This window comes from Pantherophis guttatus, chromosome 6, assembly GCF_059756535.1.
Source record: "Pantherophis guttatus breed Tessera chromosome 6, ASM5975653v1, whole genome shotgun sequence".
NCBI lineage: Eukaryota > Metazoa > Chordata > Lepidosauria > Squamata > Colubridae > Pantherophis > Pantherophis guttatus.
The window spans coordinates 93,107,942-93,133,215 of NC_142068.1; the positions used below are offsets into that span (position 1 = coordinate 93,107,942).

At 42.9% G+C, this 25,274-nt stretch overlaps 1 protein-coding gene across 2 annotated transcripts in view; it reads right to left on the reverse strand.

Moving 5' to 3' along the window:
• The window catches only part of SAMD8 (sterile alpha motif domain containing 8), a 41,718-nt gene that overhangs the window by 8,033 nt on the left and 8,411 nt on the right, over positions 1-25,274 (reverse strand). For both annotated transcript variants that reach the window (XM_034435411.3, XM_034435412.3), the window contains exons 2-4: positions 21,157-21,749; positions 3,769-3,864; positions 1,686-1,803 (exon numbers count right to left, since the gene is read on the reverse strand). In XM_034435411.3, coding sequence (XP_034291302.1) covers positions 1,686-1,803; positions 3,769-3,864; positions 21,157-21,740 — 798 coding nt within the window. In that variant the 5' untranslated portion in view covers positions 21,741-21,749. The remainder of the gene's footprint in view (positions 1-1,685; positions 1,804-3,768; positions 3,865-21,156; positions 21,750-25,274) is intronic.

Genomic DNA, 25,274 nt, shown 5'->3' on the forward strand with positions numbered 1-25,274 from the left:
CATTTGCTTCTCTTCCACAGGGGATGCATGCAACCAAGCATTTACCTCTTAAAAATACAGTATTTTTCGGAGTATAAGTATATTTTCCCTCCCTAAAAGGGGGTGAAAATTTAGGTGCGTGTTATACACCGAATGTAGCTCCGCCCACCCACTGGCCCCCACCCTTTGGCCTCTGCCTCCCAGCAGTTACCTCCTTGCAAGCAAACAGCAGGAAGAAACAGCTCCTTTTAGCTTCAGCATATCCTAATTAGCACAAGTTGATTGGATCGGCCTCCCGACTCTCAGCTGATTTGCTCTCAGCTGTTTTGTGCAGGGCTCTGCTGCTTGCTGCAAAGAGGTAAATTGCTGGAGCAGATTTTTTTTTCCTTGTGCTAATCAAGCTATGCTGAAAACGAAAATGAAAGTAAAGCAGGCTGTTGGCTGCAACGAGGCAAAATTGCTCAGAGGCAGATTTCTTTTTCTTTTTTTTCCTCACCAAAAAAGGTAGGTGCGTCTTATACTCCAAAAAATACGGTAATTTGCAGACTTGGTTCCTGAATGAATCATGCTAAACCGTACTTTATGTACAGGTAGTCCTCGACTTACAGCAGTTCATTTAGTGACTGTTTAAAATTACGACACTGAAAAAAGTGACTTGTGACCAGTGGTGAAATCCTCCGCGGTTTGCCACCGGCTCACTGCCTGTGCATGTGCGCCAAATCCATGCTGCGCGCAGAAAAAGGAGGCTTGACAAGGTAAGTAGAACAGTGAGGGGGGGAACAGCTGTGCTGTGCAATTTAGATTCGTTAGAAAGGATTTCCTGCTTTCTAGTGAATATAAATCACGTGGCACAGCTAATCGTCGGAAATACCAGTTCGGACGAACCGGTAGCTTTTATTATTACCCTTTCGCCCGAACCAGTGTGAACCGGTAGCATTTCACCCCTGTTTGTGACTGTTTTTCACACAACCATGATCAAAATTCAGACGCTTGGCAATTGACTCATATTTATGACGGTTGTAGTGTCCCGGGGGGTGGGGGCGTGTCACGTGATGATCTTTGGTGACCTTCTGACAAGCAAAGTCTATAGGGAAGCTAAGACTCGGTTAACATCTGTGTTACTCACTTAACAGCTGCAGTGATTCGCTTATCAACAGTGGCAAGGAAGTTAATAAAATGGGGCAAAACTCACTTAACAGCTGTCTCGCGTAGCAACAGAAATTTTGGGCTCAAGCGTGGTCGTAAGTCGAGGACTACCTGTATTTGGGGTTCAGGTATTGGCATAAGATATAATGACAGTTAACCTAGATTTCCATACTTTCAATTGCCCTCCCGTTTGCATAAATGAGTTTTATACTTCACTGGTATGTTCCATTTTAAAGGGTTCAAAGTCCCCAAATGTACATTATGCAGGCATGATACACCTGTCAATATTTCAATTAATAGTTAGCAGTAACAGAGTTGGAAGGGACCTTGGAGGTCATCTAGTCCAACCCCCTGCTCATTTTCATGTTTTACAATACTTTGCCAATACTCAAAAAGCTTCCACATTATGCCAGTAAACATAAGACTTCATCATTATCTGTCGTCAAGATACTAGGGCTGAATCTGTGCCTAACTCGAATCTGATATATCTATAAAAAAATTCAAAGCACTGGTGACCTCAAAGGTCTTTGTCCCAAGATCTTGGAGACTCATTGACTTACCTTTCCAGAACACTGCAAATGTTGTCCTGGCACCGACAGTGAGGTCACAAACATGGTTACACAACGTAACAAGAACACAGTTCCCATCAGGCTGCATAGTCGTCGCAAAAGGATAGATCTAGGAACAAGAGTTGCTTTCAACAATTACAAAGCTCGTGGAACAACAGTTTTTCCTCCCTAACTTCGTTGTCTCTTGTTGTTCTTGAGGGATCCCCTGTAGGTCTGCTTTGTGAAGAATGCAGTGGCTGTGTGGTGGTATCGGGCAGAGGTGGGCTGCATATACTTTAACAACCGGTTCGCCGAAAATGTGAGCGCGCACATATGCACGCCTTCCGTGCAACACCTAAAACAAGGTGTTTCCGATGGGGGAAGCTTCTTGCACACCTGCTATGACAGCCAGAGTTAGTAGAACGGGCGAGGCATACAAATCAGCTGGGCTGCGGGGCGGGGCAAGCGAGCTGAAAAGTGAGATATCTAGGACCGGGGTGGTTGGGCGGGGTAAATGCACACTCACATAGCCCCTGCCTGGCAGCTCTTTAAAGCAGCCGCATCTTCCCTCAGAACTCTGCGGCTGTCCTCGGCTGTCACAAGGGGATCCCATGAAAATAAATATTTGGTTTAAGGACTCTTTATTTGATTTACAAACATGAGAAAAAACCCCGTTAAGAGCCGTGGTGGCCCAGTGGATAGAAAGAGTGCAGTACTTCAGGCTACTTCTGCTGACTGCCAGTTGCCAACAGTTCGGCAGTTCAATTCTCACCAGGCTCATGGTTGACTTAGCCTTCCATCCTTCCGAAGTCGCTAAATGAGGACCCAGATTGTTGGGGGCAACAGGCTGACTCTTTAAACCCCTTAGAGAGGGCTGTAAAGCACTGTGAACCGGTATATAAGTCCAAGTGCTATGGCTATAACAGCACTGAAAAACACAGCATCCGCATGGTCATCTGATGCATCAAATTCAGATGCTTGGCAGCTGACTCATATTTATGACGGTTGCAGTATCCTGGGTTCATGCGATCCCCTTTCGTGACCTTCTGACAAGCAAAGTCAACGGGGAAGCCAGATTCACTTAAGAACCATCTTAAGAACTGCAGTGATTCACTTAACGAACGTGGCAAGGAAAGGTCATAAAAATGGGGCAAAACTCACTTTACAAATCTAACTCCCTTAGCCACAGAAATGTTGGCTCAGTTTTGGTTGTAAGTCAAGGATTACCTGGATTTGAGTGGCACGACAAGTAATCCGTTTGCACTCCCACAAGGTCAATTTTGTGAGGATGCTTAAGGCATCTGAGAAATGCTCATTCTTTGGATGATTTCTTTGTGGGAAACAACTGTTAGCATTCACCGTTAACAGTAAAACACAGTAGTGGCCAAAATTGTGGAAACCTTTTTGGGAAAAAGTATTTTCTAAAACTAGCTAATAATACCACTTTTTTTGGGAGTAGTATCATAAAATTATATATCAATGGAAAGATAATTTAATCAAGAATGTAGTGCAGTAACTTTTAGGAAGGATTTGCTATTAGAATAGCAGTTACAGAATAAAGAAGAAAAGTGAAACAGGTAGAAAAAACGAGATATACAAAAATTATCATCATGGAAAAAACGAGATATACAAAAATTATCACGTCAGTAAATACTTAGTTGGGTAACCTTTAGCATGAATTATGGCCTTAAAATGTCTTCCCATGGAGTAAACCAAGTCTTTTAGTTCTGCAGCTGTTATAATGTGAAACCAAGATTGAATGATTGCTTCTGTTAACTGGGTTTTATTGCTGGGTTGCTTCTGACTAACAAGTTTCTTTAGTTGGTCGGCTCCATAGATTTTCAATTGGGTGAAGGTCTGAGCTCTTCCCAGGCCATTCCAGCAGTGGAATAGGATTATCTTGAAACTCCTCCCCCCCTCCCAAAAAGTGGTGTTATTAGCCATCAAACCTCAAGAATACACTTTCCCCAAAAGGTTTCCACAATTTTGGCCATTACTGTACGTTCTGTTCCCTGTTTTTCTGGAATTATGATGGAGAGCAGGAAACCCCCCGAAGTCTTTCGTGTTGAAGCAGCAGACTATTTCAGAGCTCTACCTGTGTCTGTGAAGGAGGAGAACCAGCAACCAGATGTAGCAGAGGATCACTCCACATACTTCAGTCATGGCAAAAGCCCACGGGATTCTAGGGACACTGTGAGAAGGGAAGAGAAAAACAGCATTATTGTTTGGCATGAGTCTGTTGTGACCTCGGCTTCCCGAGTCATTAAAACACACAAGTAGTCCCAAAAAACTCTTTTATTGCAACAGCTGTGAATTACGTTCATTCACAGCTGAGTCCCAAATTAGTTGCAAAAAGTCCTTTGGGAGAAGTCCTTCAGGATAATCACCAACCTTTATCTCCTTTGACACGCTGCCAAAGACCTACTTGGCAAAGCCACTTGGAGTCCAGAATCAAACAGAGATGCTGACTGGGAACAGAATTAACAACGTTGCTTTCCTTGCAAAGGCCCCATGTGCCTTTTCTTCTCTTTTAAGCCTTATGTGAGGGGCCAATCATCTACAGGCCATTACTCCCAAGTCGTCCCTTTTGTTTTAACTGTTCGTGCCTTCTGGCAGCTCTGCACATGCGCACGCTAGGAACAAGCTCCTTCTGTTCCTCTGTCTCTCTGCTGTCCGACTCTGGAGGCTCCGGAGTCCATGCATCACTCCCAGGTGTCCCTGGCCCCATCTCTGCCTCTGACGCAGAGCCCTCGTCCGGGCCTTCCCCAGACTCCAGGACTGGCCCATGTTCCTCCCCAGCCTCCTCACTGTCCGACTCCACTGCCAGCTCTGCAGGCTGATGGCAGAGTCTAGGCTGCCTGAAGAACCCTCTCACCCCAATAGGATTGGCCTGCCCCACTCGTTTTGACAGAAGGGGCACGTTGCAGATTGCAGTCCTCGGTTGTGGAATTCCGCAGGGTGGAGAACAGGAGAAGGGCCTTTTCTACCGTGGCTTCCGCCCTCTGGAATACTGTGTCCCTAAAGGTGAGATGTGGCCTTCAAAAATAGCGTCAAAGCCTGGGTGTGCTGATTGGCCTGGGGCCTTGACAGAGGTGTTCAAGAAGAGACTGGACAGGCATTTGTTTGAAATGGCAAAGGGTCCCCTGCTTGAGCAGAGGGTTGGACTAGAAGACCTCCAAGGTCCCTTCCAACTCTGATATTCGATGCTGCAGGTGGTTAATGGACAAGTGTTGTGGCCCACCAGTGGTCAGCGGAGCTGGTGGCAGACTTGGACAGTGAGGAGGTTGGGGAGGAACATGGGCCAGTCCTGGAGTCTGGGGAAGGCTCTGATAAGTGCTCTGCGTCGGAGGCAGAGATGGGGCCAGGGCCATCCGACAGTTATCAGCTACCTTTGGAGTCGCAGAAGACTCCAGGGGCTGAAGAACAGCTGGAGCCTGTTCCCAATGTGCACAGGCGCAGAGCAGCCAGGAGAAGGGAACAGTTAAGGAACAAGGGCTGACTCAGGAGTAAAGGCACAAGTGGATGATGAATGGTCCCTCCCATAGGGAATAAAGAGGAGCGAAAGGGGAGGGGAGTTTGCAGGAGACAATTAGTTCATTTCATTAGTGTGAAGTTCTGTTTGTGACTCTCAGAGACGCCTTGCCGAGTATTTTCTTGTACAGCATTGCGTTTGGAAGGTATCGGCCTGGCAGCTCTCCAAGCCTGATAAGGTCTGTGGTTGTAAATTCACCCTTGAAAGACTGTTTGCTGGGGCTTTGCTGGATGTGAATGAGAGGAATTCACATTAGCTTAATAAAAAGAGATTTTGTCGGGACAAGGAGTCTGCTTTGTGCTTTTGTGAAGCCTAGGTCAGAACAACAAGGAAGAAGATCCCACCCCCATACTTTTGCGTTCCGATTTCTAACTTGTTTAAATTCTGTTTTTTTTTAAAGTGTTAATTTGTCCCCCCAGTTATAATATTTCTGTTTTTTTTGCTTTCATGATGTTGTAAACCCCCGCAGTCGCCTGACAGTGAGATGGGCGGAAAATAAATTTAATAAATAAATAAACAATGTGAACCACATCGAAGTCTTTGACTTCAGCATAAATGGAAGACGTAAAACTGCTCAAAAACTATGTACGTACCCAATTGTATTGCAGATTCTTGTGAGATAGACTGGTAGAATATTATGGTTGATATTCAAAGCATAATAATAATAATTTTATTGTCGTTGTACGTGTATACACAGTATACCCATACAACAAAATTCACTTAACACCCAAAGACCAGGTCCAACACACATAACAATCCCCAAACACCCCCACAACCACAAATTCCCCACCCCTAAACCACCTAAACATCCACACAACAGACTAAGCATAGCTTGTAGTTTGCAAAAAGTGTCCTTTACTAGTCTAAAAAAAAAATTCCAGCAGGAAGCCACACAAGATTAGTACTTTCTGCTTAAACTAACGCAACCACAATGTGTAAAGCAGGGGAGCGATGCAGTTGTGTGGCAGACAATCAAAAGCATGCCTTCAATTAAAGTAATACTTTATCTTTATCTTTTATTAGATTTGTATACCGCCCTTCTCCTTTCGGACTCAGGGCGGTGAACAGCCAAAATAAAAACATTTGTACACAAAAGTTAAAATAATTTTTAAAAATAATTTAAATGAAATTTGGCTCATAATTTAAAACATTTCAATTAAAAATCAGTATCAAACGTTAAAACCAACATGGAATCAGGCCAGTCCGGCTAACTGAAAAAAGTAAGTTTTTAGGGCCCGACGAAAAGTCTGGAGGTCTGGGATCACTTTGATTTATTCACTGAAAAGGGAAATGACACAAGATGAGTGACAGTTGAATAACTTGGGAAATGCAGCCAGCAGGCTTCCTTCTATTGTTTGGCTGCAAATACTAGAAATAATACAAAGGTGATGGACTCTTTTCTTGTCTTGTACAAGGAGTGTTGTTGTTGTTATTTTGCAGCAAGAGTTTGGGGAGAAATTGGGAAGCCCAATTGGGGGGCCTGGAATTGACTTTGGCCATGAAGTAGCGATCCCATTGTAGCATTATCTTGTCTTCATAGCCAAGTCCAGATTCCAAGTGAGAAGCCAGAGTGGATTTGATTTAAATCACAATTTAAATCATTAGTAAAAAGGCTTGATTTAAATCGACTCAATTTAAATCATCATTTTTAAAGAGCAACTGTTATCTCTGTCCCTCGGCGGCTCCTCCTCTGACTTGCTGTTGACTCACCGACAGTCCCAATATTGCAGAATATACAGCTTCATGCTACTTAGCTCAGCTCCATTTCATGCTGAATAAACTAAATTATGAATGTATCTTAAATAGGAAACTATCTTTAGATAGATGTTTACTCCAAAAGCATTTTATTAAAATAAATTTGATAAAAATAAAAAGAAATCTGATTTAAATTTTTTAAAAAATCCTTTTTTAAAAAAAAAAGTCATTTATTTTTATCCATCCTGTGAGAAGCTAATGGGATCCATCGGATCAGTTTGAAGAGCTACAGTAAGAATTCATGAATTAAATCTATGTGTGATCAGGGGTAACAGCAAGCGAAGAGAGTAATGCCCTGTGTCTCTCTAGGACAGTGGTTCTCAACCTTCCTAATACCACGACCCTTTAATACAGTTCCTCATGTTGTGGTGACCCCCAACCATAAAATTATTCCTGAAACCATTGAAAATATGTGTTTTCCGATGGTCTTAGGCGACCCCTGTGAAAGGGTTGTTCGACCCCCAAAGGGGTCCCGACCCACAGGTTGAGAACCACTGCTCTAGGAGAACGAAGCCTGAGGCAGCTGTCTGCCTATGTAATGTGTCAGCTGAAGGACAGTCACTATTGACTCATGGAGTAATCATGTTCCCCATGTGCCTATTTTTAGAAACGGGCATCCTACTCTGATAAACTGTTAGTTAAGGTGGCCTGATTCCAGAATCCCAGTTGATTGGCATTAGCCACCAACACAATGACTGGGCTCTTTGTTTGGCATCTGGAGGCAGAGATGGGGACTGCTGGCCATCTGATCTTGGAGTGGGAGGAAGAGGTGGTGGACTGGTCTAGAGTGGAAGCAGGCCCATGGTAGTTGAGTCTAGAACCCTGAACTTAATCCTTTCTTTATTGGCCAAGTGTGATTGGACACAAAGGAATTTGTCTTTGGTGTATATGCTCTCAGTGTACATAAGGAGAATAAAATACATTCATCAAGAATAAAAAGATACAACAGTTAGTGAAAGTCAAGGTTACTAATAAGCTGTCAAATCGTACTAGGAAACAAATAAAAACAATATCATTGAAAGATACAAGCAACATGGTTATAGTAATAAGTGGGAATAAGTAATAAGTGGGAAGAGATAGATACTAGTAAGGAAGAGAAGAATAATAGTAATACACTTAATAAATTATTTGAGTGTGTTGTGCGAATTAGTTGTTTAGCAGAGTGATGGCATTTGGGGAAAAACTCCTTGTGTCTTGTTGTTCTGGTGTGCAGTGCCCTATAGCGTCATTTTGAGGGTAGAAGTTCAAACAATTTATGTCCAGGATGTGAGGGGTCTGTAAATATTTTCACAGCCCTCGTTTTGACTTGTGCAGTATACAGGTCCTCAATGGAAGGCAGGTTGGTAGTAATTGTTTTTTCTGCAGTTCTAATTATCCTCTGAAGTCTGTGTCTGTCTTGTTGGGTTGCAGAGCCAAACCAAACAGTTATGGAGGTGCAGATGACAGACTCAATAATTCCTCTGTAGAACTGGATCAGCAGCTCTTTGGGCAGTTTGAGCTTTCTGAATTGGTGCAGAAAGAATATTCTTTATTGAGCTTTTTTGATGATGTTTTTGATGTTAGGTGTCCATTTTAAGTCTGGAGATATGACAGAACCTAGAAACTTGAAGGACTCTACTGTTGATACTGTATTATCTAGTATTGTAAGAGGTGGTAGTATAGGAGGTTTTCTTCTAAAATCCACCACCATTTCTATGGTTTTGAGTGTATTTAGTTCAAGATTGTTCTGGTTGCACCACAAGGCTAGTTGTTCAACCTCCTGTCTGTATACGGAGTCATCGTTGTCTTGAATGAGACCAATCACTGTTGTATCATCTGCAAACTTCAGTATTTTGACAGAGGGATCTTTTGAGATGCAGTCATTGGTGTATAGAGAGAAGAGTAGAGGAGAGAGCACACAGCCCTGGGGGGGCTCCTGTGCTAATCGTGCAGGTATCTGATGTGATTTTGCCTAGCTTCACCTGCTGCGTCCTGTCTGTTAATCCTTTCTAATCCTGCCAGCATCATGAAAGTGAGCCTCCTAGGCACGAGGGTCTCTCACTCACTCAATCCTTCCAAGCCTAAGGTACATGTCTGGGACATGAAGAGTTTCCTTTCTTCTGTGTCAACAGGGACCTCCAGGTGCAGGATTTGCTTGGAAGACCTAAGCGTGCTCTTGGCAAAGTTCATGATGGAACTACTTCAGGAGGTTCTTAAGTATCACGTTGAGGCCGCTCACTGGGTATCTCCATTCAGGGCGCTTTGAGAAGGACATTGTCCAGAGAAGCATAAATACCGTATTTTTCGGAGTATAAGATGCACCATAGTATAAGACGCAGCTTAGTTTTTGGGGAGGAAAATAGAGGGAAAAAAATCTGCCTACCAGGTATTCATCTGGTTAGCGTCCTTAGTCTGGTCAGCTTCAGCACATTAGTTTGCTGTTTTTTTATCCCCTGCTTGGGGATAAAAAACAGCTTCTAAGGCACAATTGATCTTTGGAGAGAGAAGCAATGAGAAAAGCAGGCAAACCACGGAGATCGCTTCACTCGCTAGTGCCTTGTTAGGGCTGAAAAAAAGCTTCACAGCTGGGAGTTGGAGGGAGCAGGGAAAGCATGGAAGATCGCTTCACAGAAAAAAAAGCTTCACAGCTGAGAGTTGGAGGGAGCAGGGAAAGCAGGGAGATCGCTTCACTCACTAGCGCCTCATTAGGGCTGAAAAAAAGCTTCAAAAAAAGCTACATTCGGAGTATAAGACGCACCCAAATTTTCAGCCTCTTTTAGGAGGGAAAAAAGTGTGTCTTATACTCCGAAAAATACAGTATGTTTACCTGAGTTCTCACCGAGGGATCAACCTTTGATGTTGGCCTTGCAGAGCAGACCTGATAGGAACCATGACCAGATGCACTAATTCTATTTTAAAGCTATTGTAAGATTTCTGAATGCAGCTCAGAATCTGATAAAGCCAATGAAACTCTGAATGTTGTTAATGTTAATTTTATTTATATACCGCCCTTCTCCCGAAGGACTCGGGGCGGTGTACAACCAATTTAAAAACATAAATATATGATAAAAAACTCTGAACACGAGGCTACTGATAATCAGCTTTTATTTCTAGCTAGAAAGCAAAACTGGGCGACCCTTTTAGTCTCCCACCTTAAACAGCAGGCAGAGAGAAAAGCAGGCGTGCTAAAAAAAAACCTTCTTCTCAAACTTCTTATAATTTACACAGCTTGCATAGATTGTCACTGCTATAGAAACATAATACGTATGCATATGATATGCATATCATATCACGCAAATCTCATGATTTTTCTCAGCGCTCTGAAAACAATGGACCTTAGAAGGGGAAAGAAATACATTTTCTGGCATATAACTCAGAGCTTTGTTAGCATCGTTATCTCTCATTAGGCTGCTGAGAATACACATATTAAGTTACATCAAACAGGCAGAATCCACATTTTGCATTTCACAAGAAGTTACTTTAGCTAGGCCAGAGGTCTTCAAACTTGGTAGCTTTAGACTTGTGGACTTCAACTCCCAGAATTATCCAGCCAGCATAACTGGCTGGAGAATTCTGGGAGTTGAAGTTCACAAGTCTTAAAGATGTCACATTTGAAGACCTCTGAGCTAGGCTAAGCTTGGCAATTTGCCTAGAGCAGGGGTGCGCAACTATGGTCCTTTTATGACTTGTGGACTTCAACTCCCAGAATTCCTGAGCCAGCCATGTTAGTTCAGGAATTCTGGGAACTGAAGTCCACAAATCATAAAAGGGCCATAGTTGCCCACCTCTGGCCTAGAGGCTTTATCTCTGCAGTTGGCACAGCTCAGCTCAGCAGGGAATCAAAGGTCAAGTTAGGCACCCTCTGTATATGCTCTAATCCCTTCACGGACCCTTTCACTCCACTGACATAATCTTCCAAGTGTGTTAAGTAAATTTTTCTCCCAGACCTGATAAACTAGGGAGGGTCTCTGCTGTCCAGTTTTGGATTGTGTTGTCTCTCATTTGACGGTTCTTGTCAGCATCTCTTTGCCTAGCCTTCTAAGGTCATTTCCATCTAATATTACACATGATGCTGAGATTAGATTGAAGAAGAAATGCTTTAAATTGGTTATTCCAATTAGCATATATCATGGAAAGGTGCAACTGAGTTGTAAGTAGACCTCCTACACTGAAATTAGGAAATTACTAAGCGTTATGGCCACCACAATTGATTTTATTATGTTCATCTTCAAGGTTCAGCGCCTGAGGTTGAGGATGGGTTCCCAAGTCGTCTCCTCCTCCTCCTCCCTCCTTTCCCCTCCTCCTCTTCCTCTTCTTCTGAGAAAGTCTTCTGGGTAGGAACATGCACTATCATTAACAGTAGTGCAGACTTAGTAAATAGTTTGACAATGTTGATGGAATTATTTGTTTAGCAGAGTGATGGCATTCAGGGAAAAACTGTCCTTGTGTCTAGTTGTTCTGGTATAAAGTGCCCTATAGCATCGTTTTGAGGGTAGGAGTTGAAACAGTTTATGTCCAGGATGCGAGGGGTCTGTAAATATTTTCACAGCCCTCTTTTTGACTTGTGCAGTATACAGGTCCTCAATAGAAGGCAGGTTGGTAGTAATTGTTTTTTCAGCAGTTCTAATTATCCTCTGAAGTCTGTGTCTGTCTTGTTGGATTGCAGAACCAAACCAGACAGTTATAGAAGCGCAGATGACAGACTCAATAATTCCTCTGTAGAACTGGATCAGCAGCTCCTTGGGCAGTTTGAGCTTTCTGAGTTGGCGTAGAAAGAACATTCTTTGCTGTGCTTTTTTGATGACGTTTTTGATGTTAGCTGTCCATTTTAGATCTTGCGATATGGTAGAACCTAGAAATTTGAAGGTCTCTACTGTTGATACTGTGTTGTCTAGTATTGTGAGAGGTGGAAGTATGGAAGGGTTTCTTCTAAAGTCTACCACCATTTCTACGGTTTTGAGTGTGTTCAGTTCCAGGTTGTTTTGGTCACACCACGAGTTTAGTTGTTCAACCTCCCATCTGTATGCAGATTCATCATTGTCTTGAATGAGACCGATCACTGTTGTGTCATCTGTGAACTTCAGTAGTTTAACAGATGGATCGTTAGAGATGCAGTCATTGGTATACAGAGAGAAGAGAAGTGAGGAGAGCACACAGCCTTGTGGGGCCCCTGTGCTAATTGTACAGGTATCTGATGCGATTCTGTTTAGCTTCACCTGCTACTTCCTGTTTGTTAGGAAGCTTATGATCCACTTACAAGTGTGTTCAGGTACCAGTAGCTGGTTTAGGTTAGTTAGAAGTATGTCTGGAATGATGGTATTGAATGCTGAACTAAAGTCTACATAGAGGACCCTTGCGTAGGTCTTTAGAGATTCAAGTATGTACCTAATAAGTAAACTTGGAAAGAAGCATCACCTGGGAGGGACCAAAGACACACACACACACAAAAACATTTTTAAGAACTAAAGATTAAATCAAACTAATGACAGCAGGCTGGAATCCAACTGAAGGCTTAATTAATATGATGCTAATATAACTATATCCGTGGAATCCAGCTCAAGACTTAATATGATATTAATATAATTATATCCTTTTAACATTGCATAAACTGAAAGCAAATGCCGCCTGTGAAATGATTTTCCAAGGATAGGGAAATCTTAACTCTTGAATAATCTTAAAATCACAGTTGTGAACCAAAATTTTGACCTCTGTTTTTCTGGTAAAATATATTTTTAAAGCTTTAAAATTATCAGATTGTTGCCTCCAAATTCTGGCAACCCAAGTTTGGCCTGGGGCTGATAAGAACTTGATCCCTGAATTTAAGAGATTTTTACCTTTGCAAAGGGGCTTGGTTGCAAAAATATGAATATATTGTCTTCCTGAAAATATGAATCGTTAAGTTATTCAGGCAAAGCACAAAGCATTTATTAAGAGGAGGAGAGCAAATCTTTTTACAGGGCACGGAAACGAAGGATACACACATTCAGTATATGTAAATAGATCAGTAAGCAAATGATCAAACAATAAAATAAATGTTCATTGTGTGTGAAGTTTGAACAATAGAAAACATTGATTCAAGATAACATTCCACAAGTGACAAATTTATGAGTTACATAAAATGTTTTTCCCAGCTGGGTTTGTATCTTTCTTGAAAGTTGCAAATGTATTCAAGAACCTTCAGAATACACTTTCTACTGTGTTTGCAGAAAAGCATACCAAAAATCACCTTGGCTAAAAGAAAAACATGTTTTCTTAGAAATAGAGCAGAGAGACCTGAACTACCATCTTAAAAGGGCTAAATGTCACCTTTTAAAAATGCTACTAATGAAGCCTAAAACTTGAGGCAACAAAACTAAGTGTGAGAATGGTGGGAATATGGGGCAGATCTTGATTTAAACTCAGAAAGGTCCAATTTTTAAATACGACAAAAAAAGATCCACGTTTTTAAATGCAAACAACGCCTCCCTTCCTACACTTTCGCTCCTTGATGTGTTAATACAGAAAGTGAATCAATTGAGAAACAGCTTATAGAATGAAAGTTTTGCATTCCTTGTGCTCCCTTTTGCTATATAAAAAAAGAGATTTCCAAGCCTATTTTAGGGGAGGACCATGGGCCAGTCCTGGAGTCTGGGGAAGGCTCAGACGAGGGCTCTGCGTCGGAGACAGAGAAAGGGCCATCTGGGAGGTACGTGCTGCCTCCGGAGCCTCCAGAGTCGGACCTCAGCGAGGCAGAGGAACAGGGGGAGCCTGTTCCCAGTGCGCGCATGCGCAGAGCTGCCAGAAGACAAGAACAGCTAAAACAAAAGGGACGACTCGGGAGTAGGGCTAGGAGATGATTGGCCCCTCCCATAAGACTTAAAAGAGGAGCAAAGGCACGAGCAAAGGCCTTTGCAGAAAGCAACGTTTGTTCATTCTGTTCAGTTTAAAGTCTGAAGCTCTGTTTGATTCTGGACTCCATGTGGCTTTGCCAATTAGGTCTTTGGCAGCGTGTCAAGGGAGATAAAGGTGGGTGATTATCAGCCTTATCCCGAAGGATTCTTTACAACTATTTGGGACTCATCTGTGAATGAAGAGAATTCACAGCTGTTAAAATAAAACAGGATTTTAGGACTACTCGTGTGGTTTACTGACTCAGGAGGGCTAGGTCAGAACAGTAGGATGAATTTATATTTCACAGAAAGCACACATTGTGGTTAATGGAGATCTAATAAAGCCTCGTGTGATACAGTAAGGAAAAAGAGAGGGATGCACACTCTTTCCTTTTGTTGATTTTGGTTCTTGAAATATTGATTAGAGATATAAGACAAAATTAGAGAATTTTGGGAGTAAGGATCGAAAGAGAAACTTTCAAGTTTTGCAGCTTTTGCAGGTGTTGGTTTTTGGAAGATCCTTTAAAGGGAATTGAAACATGAATGGGAAAACTAAAAGAATTTGGTGCATTGAGTTTTAAGAGCAACAAAGAGAAAACAAAATTGTTAACAACAGAAGTGATGAAAATGGGTTTTAAAATTCAGAAGGAAGTAAAATAGCTGGGTATCCGTACAACAAAGATGTACTGTACTTTTCGGAGTATCAGACGCACTTCCCCCCCTCCCCCAAAAGAAGGTGGAAATGTTGGTGGGTCTTATACACCGAATATAGCCATTTTTGGCCTCCCGAAGCCCTGCCCGTCCCATTTTTGCAAAAAATGGGCCCGTTTTTCGCAAAAAATGGGCCTGTTTTTCGCAAAAACAGGGCATGAAGAGGCTTTGGGAGGCCTGCAAAGTGAAAAACGGGTGAAAAATGGGACACGCAGAGCAGGGGTGAAATCTAAAATTTGTTACTACCGGTTCTGTGGGTGTGGCTTGATGGGGGGGGTAATGTGACTGGGTGGGCGTGGCCAATTTTTTTTTTTTTACTTTTAAAACCATTTTTTACATGTAAAACCATGTAAAAAAATGCTTTCAAAAAGCTCTGACGATCCCAGCTGAGTTGCCTGATCGGCAGGCAACTCAGCTGGGATCGTCAGAGCTTGGATCGTCAGAGTCATTTAAAAGAAATTTTTTTTTTTCTTTTAAATGGCTCTGGCGATCCAAGTGAGTTGCCTGATTGGCAGGCAACTCAGCTGGGATCGTCAGAGCTTGGCTTGTCAGAGCTTGGCTCGTCAGAGCCATTTAAAAGAAAAAAAAGGCTCTGATGATCGCGCAGCTCAGCTGGGCATGGGAGGCGGGGGCAGGGATTTTTGTTACTCGTTCTCTGAACTGCCCACCGCCATCGCTACCTACTCGCCCGAACTGGTCTGAACCAGGAGCATTTCATCCCTGACGCAGAGGATTTGCGAGGCCTGCAAGTGCTCCTTTTGCCCAGGGAGGGCAAAAACATTTTTTTTCTTCCTTACCTCTTCGAAAACTTGGTGTGTCTTATACACTAGTGCGTCTTATAGTTCAAAAAATACAGTACTTTATTTCAAAATAATTATTTTAAGACATGGAATGAAGTTTAAAAGACATGTTAAGATGGGAGGAAATACAATTATCACTGCTGGGGAGAATTTCTAAAATAAAAATGAATGCCCTGCCTAGAATGCTGTTTTTGTTCCAGACAATACTTGTTTTAACAACAAAGGATATATCTAAATTTTGCAAGGGGGGGGGGAGGTTGAGAGAAAAACACAAGTTAAATATAAGGCGTTAGAGGGTGCAAAAGAGGATGGCTGGGTGTACCTGACCTGAAATTGTATTTTACAGCTTGCTGTTGCCTTTGGATGAAAGAGTGGGTGTTGCTGAGAAACAAAAGACTTGTAGAAGGGCATGTCCTGAGGTTTGGGTGGCATGGATACTTGTTGTATGACAAAGTCAAGGTTAATGTGGAATTTGAAAATTGCTATGTTGGATGTGCCATGCTGAGAATATGGAACAGATATAAAACCAGGCTGTGCCTGAAAATATCGTTGTTGCTCTCAGCACAAGAAGCGTTTTCTGGATGAGAAAGAATAGGCAAACATAGATGGCTAACTTATGATGAGAAACTAGAATTTTTTCACAGGGAATGCAAAATCAAATCAAGAAAAGAACTGGTTGCAAAGGAATAGAGTTCCCAGTGGTTTTCTTATAATATTAGAAAGATTTAAAGTAGATGAAAGAGTTTAGGGTTCTGAACATTGTAGGAATGTCACAGAATTGTGTACAAATGAACACGTAATTGCTAAAATGCGTAAACCTTTATTAAAATTTGAAGCAGAACAAATGAAAATGAAACAAAATGAAATAAAGTATGATAAAGTGGGCTAATAATCTTGGCTATAATGATACAAATGGAACAATGGGAAATATATGCTTGAAAGGATATTTACACCGTGTTATAATATTAAAGAGAATTTTTATAAAATGATGGATTGTTGGTATACTGTATGACCCCAGAGAAATTGTCTAGAAGAGTGCTGGCGAACTTTTTCGGCACTGAGTGTCAAAATGGAGTGCGTGCGTGCATGCATATGTGTGCCGGAAACCAGAGCAGCCGCCTGGTGCGCATGCACACACTGGGAGGCTGCTCTTCTGGTTTCCGGCATGCACATGTGCACTGGCCACCTGGTCTTCCGGTTTTTGGGACGCATGCACGTGCGAAGACCAGTTGGCCAGTACGCATGCGCGCGAAAACCAGCTGGCCATTGTGCATGCACGTGCCGGGAAGTTTCCGGTGCACGCATGCAGAAGACCAGCTGGCTAATGTGCATGCGTGCACTGGAAACCGGAAGAGCAGCCACCCGGTGCGCACATGAAGACCAGCTGGCTGGCGCACCGGAAGCCGGAAGAGCAATGGGTGACGGCTCAAGTGCCCGGAGAGATAGCTTTGCGTGCCACTTCTGGCACATGTGCCATAGGTTCGCCATTACGGGTCTAGAATATATTAAGTCGTTCAAATTTGTATAACAAGGGACTCTTTATCATGTTTGGTGGATGTGTAAAAAAGCTAGAAATTTTTAAATTCAAATATGTACACAATTCAGAGGATTTTAAAGATTAATATATAGTTGAGAATCAAGGTCTTTTGGGACTGACGGACAAACAATTGGAAAAAGAAATTCATGGAATTTTTTTGGACACGTCTTATGGACTTTTTTGCATAAAACAGATAAAAAATGAACTTACAATTTATGGTATTGAAACAGGTTAAATTATAGAAACAAGAGAGACATTTTATAACTTTAGAGAAAGAGGTAAATTTATAATTGTATTTATAACTGCTGTAAAGAAGCTGGGAAGTGACTTTTTATATCTTTTTCCTTTCTTTTCTATTCTTCTTTTACTTTGTTTCCTTTCTTGTACTCTTAGCTTTCTTTTTTATTCCTTTCTTCTTCTTTTTTTTACTTTACATTGGTTTGTATTGGCGTTTATCTTCCTTTTAAAAACTTTTAATAAAATTGTATAAAACGATTTCCCAAACATTTGTTACTTGGGCAGCTATAAGCATTCCAAAATATTCATTTCTTAAATAGGTTTCTATGAAGGGGGCGGGGGGAACCCCAAGGCATTTAGTCTTCTAGAAAAGTTGACTCTTCCCAAGAACAAATACATTAGAGAATTGAATAAATCCTTTTGATCTTAAGGCTTAAACCAAGATAATTATCTGATCTCACCTATTCAAGCATTATCATGACCACAGATTCTTTTGTGGTCAACAGATATTCAGCTTTGCCTTCTATGTCTTTTGCAATCATTCTCTGGCAACCACTCATGGGGCGGACACTGTAGCCTTAGCAGATGAGAAGCAATTCAAACAAACAATCAATCACATGTCTTTCGGTTACTAAAGGGCATAAGAGTTGGGGCAATCCGACGGCCAGTTGCTGTAATTTCCTGCCTTGTTTGCTGGTTAGGGTCTCGCAGTAGGTCATACATTTAACCTAGAATAACATCTGGCATTCAAGAAGTCATCTTTCTCTTATTCTTAAATGCAAAGCAAAAATTAAAACAATGCCTAAATTCAACGACCTGGGTCATAGATAACATTCAGGCACAATGCAAATTCTTTGTTTGCTTTTAGCTCAGACTGACAAGTGACTCGGTTATGGCTTCTGCATGAATGAACCCAGTGTCCAGTGACATTGAATAAAATGGCAGAGAATGGCAGGGAAAAGGATCTGGCCAGCGCCAACTCCTGCCCCCGAGTTGCCCTGATCATTTGCAACAAGGACACACTTAAGAAACGGCCCTTTTGTTCACCGAGCTATAGAATGATTGGTTCTCAGATGAAACCAAATCAGAAAATTATATTTTTGTTTTTTAAAAAAAATAACATAAATGCAATGATGATGAGTAGGTTAGACAGGCATCAACCAAACTTTACAATCATTATTTTCATGACTATTCATGTTTTAAAAAATAAACTGAACTCTGATTGAATTGTTTTGTGGCGGAATAGATTTGATAAATTTGGGGTTTATTTCAGCTTTCCCAGGATGCATTAAATATTAAGATGCAGCATCAATTTTATTGAGGGCATTACAATTCTACTGCCACTGGTGATTGATGATAGCATGGCTATACCATACTGTGAGGAAGATGGATGGTTTCCACATTAAATACAAATACCGTATTTTTCGGGCTATAAGACACACCTAAATTTAGAAGAGGAAAACAAACAAAAAAAAAGTTTTTGACCTCCCTTTTTCGGGCCTTTTTTGGCCCTTTTCCAGTCTTTTTTTGACCTGTTTCTGGGGCTTTTTTCGGCCAATTTTTTTGGCTTTTTGAGGCCTTTGGGGGGGCATTTTTGAGATTTTTTTGGCTCATTTTTGAGGCTTTTTTCACCCCGTTTTTGAGGCTTTTTTCAGAAAAATGGGCCCAAAAAATCCTCAAAAATGGGCCAAAAGAAGGCCTGAAAAAAGCCAAAAACAGGGCGTGCGGAGGCCAAAAAATAGCTGGCGGGTGGGCGGGGCTTCGGCAATATTTGGTCTATAAGACGCACAGACATTTTCGCCCCCTTTTGGGAGAGAAAAAAGTGTGTCTTATAGTCCGAAAAATACGGTAAGTACAATATTTTGTATAGTATTTAGGATTATTCAACAGATTTGCAGGATTTATGGTGTGAATTCAGGGTGGGTGAATTCTCACCCAATTTTAAAATTCTCCACCAGGCTTGGAAATTCTTTACCATGGCATCACTGGGGCAGCCTCACCAAAGAGCTCAGATGATGTAACATCGAACTTGGAGGTACTGTAGTTTGTTCAGTAAATAACTGGTCTGTCTCAGACTGGATTGGTTCTCACAATCAGGCCATTTGTCCATGAAAGATCTGATTGCACAGGATTTTCTGACCAGAGAGCAGGTCAAGAAGACATCAAAACCAGTTGGTTGCTCTCTCCCCCCCATCCAGCCAAGGTATTGGATATCAGCAACAAATTTTTATTTGGTTTGGGGATGGAATTTAACTGAAGGGCTCAGAATTGGAACAAATGTGATTTAGATTTATCTGCCTCGCTCCAGGCAAATTAAAATCTAGTTTGAATTTCCCCAGAATCCATACGTCACACAAATCCAGTTCACACCACTAGAATTTATTTATTAAATGTATATGCTGCCCATCTCACTGTCGGAGAGACCTGGGTCATAGACAGCCTTAAAGTTGCCAGATTTGGAGACCCCTGGATTGATATCTTGACAATTTTGCGCTGAAGTCAGTCCCAAACTGACCTCAGCAAATAGCATCCAGCAGCCAGGTTTCTGATTCAATGTCAACAGTAATCAAGACGTCCTAGCACTGATGATGTTACCTAGGTGGGTAATGAAATGGCTGCAGGACAACAACCCAGCTCAGGGAGCATCAAGGATCCCACAACCAAGATATGATACAAATCGTTACAGAAATTACATAGCCAATTCCACGTATTATGATGTGACGGGGCTAAGCCAGTTGTTTCTCAATCTTGACAACTTAAAATCAATCAATTAGAATGGAGCTGGAAGGGACCCTGGAGGTCTTCTAGTCCAACCTCTGCTCAAGCAGGAGACCCTGTTCCATTTCAGGCAGGTGGCTGTCCAGTCTTTTCTTAAAAGCCTCCAGTGATGGAGCACCCACAATTTCTGAAGGCAAGCTGTTCCACTGGTTAATTATCCTCACTGTTAGGAAGTTTCTCCTTAATTCCTGGTTGCTTCTCTCCTTGATTAGTTTCCACTGATTGTTTCTTGTCCTGCCTTCTGGTGCTTTGGAAAATAAGTTGACCCCTCTCTTCTTTGTGGCAGCCCCTCAAATACTGCAATACTGCTCTCATGTCCTTCCTAGTCCTTCTTTTCTCTAGACTAGCCAAACCCAAATCCTGCAACTGTTCTTCATATGTTTTAGTCTCCAGGCCCTTGATCGTCTTAGTTTAAGATGTGTGGACTTCTGTTCCCAGAATTCCTGATGCTATACTCAAAAAAAAAAAAAAGAAAAGAAAAGCTGTACTCCAAAAAGAATAGCTTCATTTGCATGCATGCATAAATAAATAAATGGATTTAGCAACTTTTTTATCTAGACTCATGGACCTAGAACCATGATGATGAACCTATGGCACGCGTGCCACAGGTGGCACTCATAGCCATATCAGTGGGCATGTGAGCTCAGCTCCGGCATGCGCCAGCTGATTTTCAGGCCTTCTGGGCCCACCAGAAGTAGGGAAACAGGTTGTTTCCTGCCTCCAGAGGGTCTTGGGGGTTGGTGGGGAAGGCCCATTTTTCTCTCTATCCAGGCTCCAGAGCCTTTCTAGAAGTCTGGGGAGGGCGAAAAGGGCCTTCCCCACCCCCCCGGAGGCCCTCCGGAGTTTGGAAATAGCCATCTGCCAACTTCCGGTGGGACTAGAAAGGCTCTAGAGCCTGGGGAGAGAGAAAAATGGGCCTACTGGGTCATCACATGCCAGGAGCAGGGGGGGGGGAGTTTGCACGCACATGCGCATGGGCAGGCTGCATAAAATTATGGGTGTGGGCATACACGCATGTGACCCCCCCCCACGCTCCTGGCACGCGATGGCAAAAAGGTTAGCCATCATTGACCTAGAACTTCCCAGATGGGCTTCTCAATTGCAAGACCCTGCATTTAAGAGAACACAAATAACTCATTCCCTGTAATTTCTACACTTACAGAAAAGTCTGTGCATACAATCAGCTTCCTGGAAAAAAAGACGACAAATCAGCATTGTCGACAAATAATGCCACCATTCAATTCTACTGAAAAAGGGCTCCTTTAACCGTTAGCAGCGTCCTTACCTGTCCAGGAATATGTCCGGTAGCGGTGGGTAGGTCTGCATATCGGGTACTCGCTCATGTACGATGACCATGACAAAGGAGGTGAAGCCAAACACAATGAAGACATATATGCAGCTCAAGGCCGTCTTCCAATATTCGGGGTTCAGTGTCCTCGGAGAATGCTTGCCTTTCCCGTTGGTGTACTGATACTGCTCAGCGCTCAGCTCAGACACAGGTTCACAGTCATCGCAGTCCCGCTGCACTTCGCCATTGCAAAACCATTCCCTTCCTTGGACGCAGCCAATCACGGGGGACAGGGACCCAATGGGGGTCTCGCTGCTGTAGCCCAGCTCCTCCAAAATCTCCACGTGATGCTTCTGCAGTTTCCGTATGGACAGCATCAGCCGCTTGATGTCCCCCAAAACCTTGATCTCCAAGGGAGGGGACCGCAAGTCATATTCTGTCAGAGTCAAAAGCGTAATGCCATCCAGCCGGTGTCTATCACACAAAATCTCCACATACTCACAAAAGCCTTCTTGCTTCAGCCACTTGGCCACGTGTCTCGTAGACCAACGTTGAATGCGAAGGGAGCTGTTGCCTTCCATTTTCTCTTCCTACCAGGAAAGAGTAATGAGAGAAAAATATTATAACAAGAACACGCATAGGGTAGTCCAGGGGTTCCCAACTCCTGGTCCACGGACCGACACTGGGCTGCAGCATGCCAGCAACCGGGCCACACAAACAAGCGAAGCTCCATCCAGGGGATGCAGGCAGCACACAAAACCGTGCCCACGAAAAAACCTCTCTCCACGGAACCCGGTGCCCAAAAGGTTGGGGACCGCTGGGGTAGTCAATTAAGACATATTTAAATAAAGATAAAGGTTCCCCTCGCACATATATGCTAACTGTTCCTGATTCTAGGGGGCAGTGCTCATCTCCGTTTCAAAGCCGAAGAACCAGTGTTGTCCGAAGACGTCTTCGTGGTCATGTGGCCAGCATGACTCAACGCCAAAGGCGCACGGAACGCTGTTACCTTCCCACCAAAGGTGGTCCCTATTTTTCTACTTGCATTTTTTAACATGCTTTCAAACTGCTAGGTTGGTAGAAGCTGGGACAAGTAACAGGAGCTCATCCCGTTTACGCGGCACTAGGGATTTGAATCGCTGAACTGCCAACCTTTCGATCGACAAGCTCAGCGTCTTAGCCAGAGCCACTGTGTCCCTTCATATTTAAATACACCTAGAATTTCTAAAATCTCACTTTTCTATATAAAATCACGAATCTGTTCCTCCCCCCTAAACTTCCTAATCATTTCTACTTAAAAAAGCCAACCTAGATAATCATTTTCAAATGTAGCTTTGGGACTGACTTCAGCACAAAATTGTCAAGCCAGGCTGGCTGAGGAATTCTGGGAGTTGAAGTCCACGAGTCTTCAAAGTTCCCAAGTTCGGAGAGCCCTGTTCTAAGCAATGCCCATTTAACATCACTAGATTGCCGAATCAGCGTCCCCCCCATTACACCAAAACAAAGCAGCAACCACTAAGATTTATATGCCTCAATCGATCTGCAACCAAAAGAATGATAAACAAGAAAACAGAGACACACCAAGGAATTATTCTCCTCCAGACGTCTTCATAGTTTGCTGAAGAGTTGTAATTCACCAACTTGACTCCCAGAAAATTCAATTAAAACTTCAATTAGAAATTCTCCAAAAGAATGGCGGGGCAACAGATGCTGCCAGAAAAGGAGGAAAAAAAATATCTGAACAATGTGCAACACGTTAATAAGGGCGGCGATATTGCTAATCAAGCATCCACGAAGACATCAAAGGTCATTAGTGGCCCTCCGTACTTGGAGAAAGTCCATAGTAGATTTCAAAAAAAGGGAGAGGTGGAAGGATCAAAGGAGAAAGAGAGGGGGAAGAAAGTTTTGTGAATTTTTCCAGTGTTTTTTTTTTTAAAATAGTAGTGTATTTCTTTAATTTATGTTCCTCTTTTCTGTATATCTACTTCAGGTAAATTATTAAGTGCCCCAAAGCCCTTCTGTAGGAAAGGCACAGGGCTTTTTAACTATATTAATAACCCTACAAGACATGCGAGAGTGTTCAATGTCTTGGTTTTATCCAGGTTGTTAATAGGCTAGTGAGCAGATTTCTTGGAATCCTAGTTTCCTGGGATCAAGCAAGCGTGCTGATCTATGCTATTCAATCCCCCCTCCCTCCCCTTTTGCTCCAGAGCAGGGGTCTCCAACCTTGGTAACTTTACGACTTGTGGACTTCAACTGCCAACACAGGAATTCTGGGAGTTGAAGTCCACAAGTCGTAAAGTTGCCAAGGTTGGAGACCCCTGCTCCAGAGAACTCTGGGTCACAGCCTAACACAAAAAATACCCCTTGATCCCTGTCAGACTCCCTGCCTACCTGACTTCATTCATGTTAATTTAATTGAAACATGAGAAAGGCAAATCGCTTGCCTCCACTCTTTAAAGCACCCGTATCTTTCAGTGGGATCCCTTAACATCAGGTTGCCTTAAGGAGTTACAAATATGTGCTCATTTCACTCCTCAGTTCAAACCGAATCCTAAGCACTGTACAGACTAGACCAGGGGTGTCAAACTCAAGGCCCAGGGGTCGGATCCGGCCATGGGGTGCTTAGATCTGACCCATGGGGCCTGCTTGGAAACAGCGAAGGACCGGCCTGCGGTGCCTCTGCCAGCGAAAACGGAGCTCAGGAGGGCTCTGTTTTTGCAGGCAGATGGTTGCAGGAGGCTGTTGCAACCAAAAATGGACCTCAAGACGGCCGTGGGTGGCCCTCCCGAGCTCAGTTTTTGCTGGCAGAAGGTTGCAGGAGGCCGTCATAGCCGAAAACGGGCTCAGGAGCCTCTTTTCCCTGGCAGAGCTCTTGGGCCATCACAGGCACCCTCGACATGAGTGACATCGAGCTGGCCATGCCCACCCTGGTCACACCCACCCCGGCCCCCCAAGGTCAAACACAACCCTGATGCGGCCCTCAATGAAATCAAGTTTGACACCCCTGGCCTAGATTGTTTCATCACTATCCTTTTATTCAAACATGCTTTCTAAATACTATACAGCTAGTCCTTGGCTTATGACTACAATCAAGTTCAAAATTTCTGCTGCTCAGCAAGACAGTTGAGTTTTGCTCCATTTAAAAACCTTTCGTTTTGGCCCGGTTGTAAAGTGAATCGTTGCATTTGTTAAGTTAGTTACATGGTTGTTAAGTGAATCTGGCTTCCCCAGACTGACTTTGCTTGTCGGAAGGTCGCAAAAAGGGATCACGTGACACCCGGGCAGGCTGCAATGGTCATAAATACGAGTCAGTTGCCAAGCGTCTGAATTTTGATCATGTGACAATGCAATGCAATGGTCATATGTGTGAAAAACAATCATAAGTCATTTCTTTCAGTGTCATCATAACTTCGAATAGTCGCTAAATGAATGGTTGTTAAGTCGAGGACTACCTGTACAGGAGGACAAGTAAGCCTCCCATTTCAAGGCGTACATTTTCCTCTATGACTCAGGAAGTCATCCTTAAAAGAACATAACACTGAAACAGAGGGGACGAGAAATTTTAAATACAGGTAGTCCTCAATTTACGACCGCAACTGAGCCCAAAATTGATGTTGCGAAGGGAGAAATTTGTTAAGTGAGTGTTGCCCCATTTTATGACTTTACTTGCCACCTTTGTTGCAGATGTTAAATTAGTTAACACCGTTGTTAAGCGAATCTGCCTTCCGCATTGACTTTGCTGGTCAGAAGGTCACAAAAAGGGATCATGTGACCCCCCTGGGGAGGCTGCAACCGTCATAAATATAAACCAGTGGTCAACCATTTGTATGTAAATCGTGTGACCGCAGGGATGGTCGTAAGTGTGAGAAATGGCCCTAAGTCACTTTTTTTCAGTGCCGTTGTAGCTTTGAACGGTCACTAAACAAACTGTTGTTAAGCCGAGGACTAGCTGTACTCACAAACGCAAAAGGCTTGCCATTTTTAAAAGTATGACCAGGTTCTCCTTTCTCCGCAATATGAATTTTCCACGTATTTCAAAGCCAAAGTGGCCTTTCCAAGAAGGCCTTGAATTGCAATAAAAATCATCCCTTCTCAACATGACAGTACTGAAA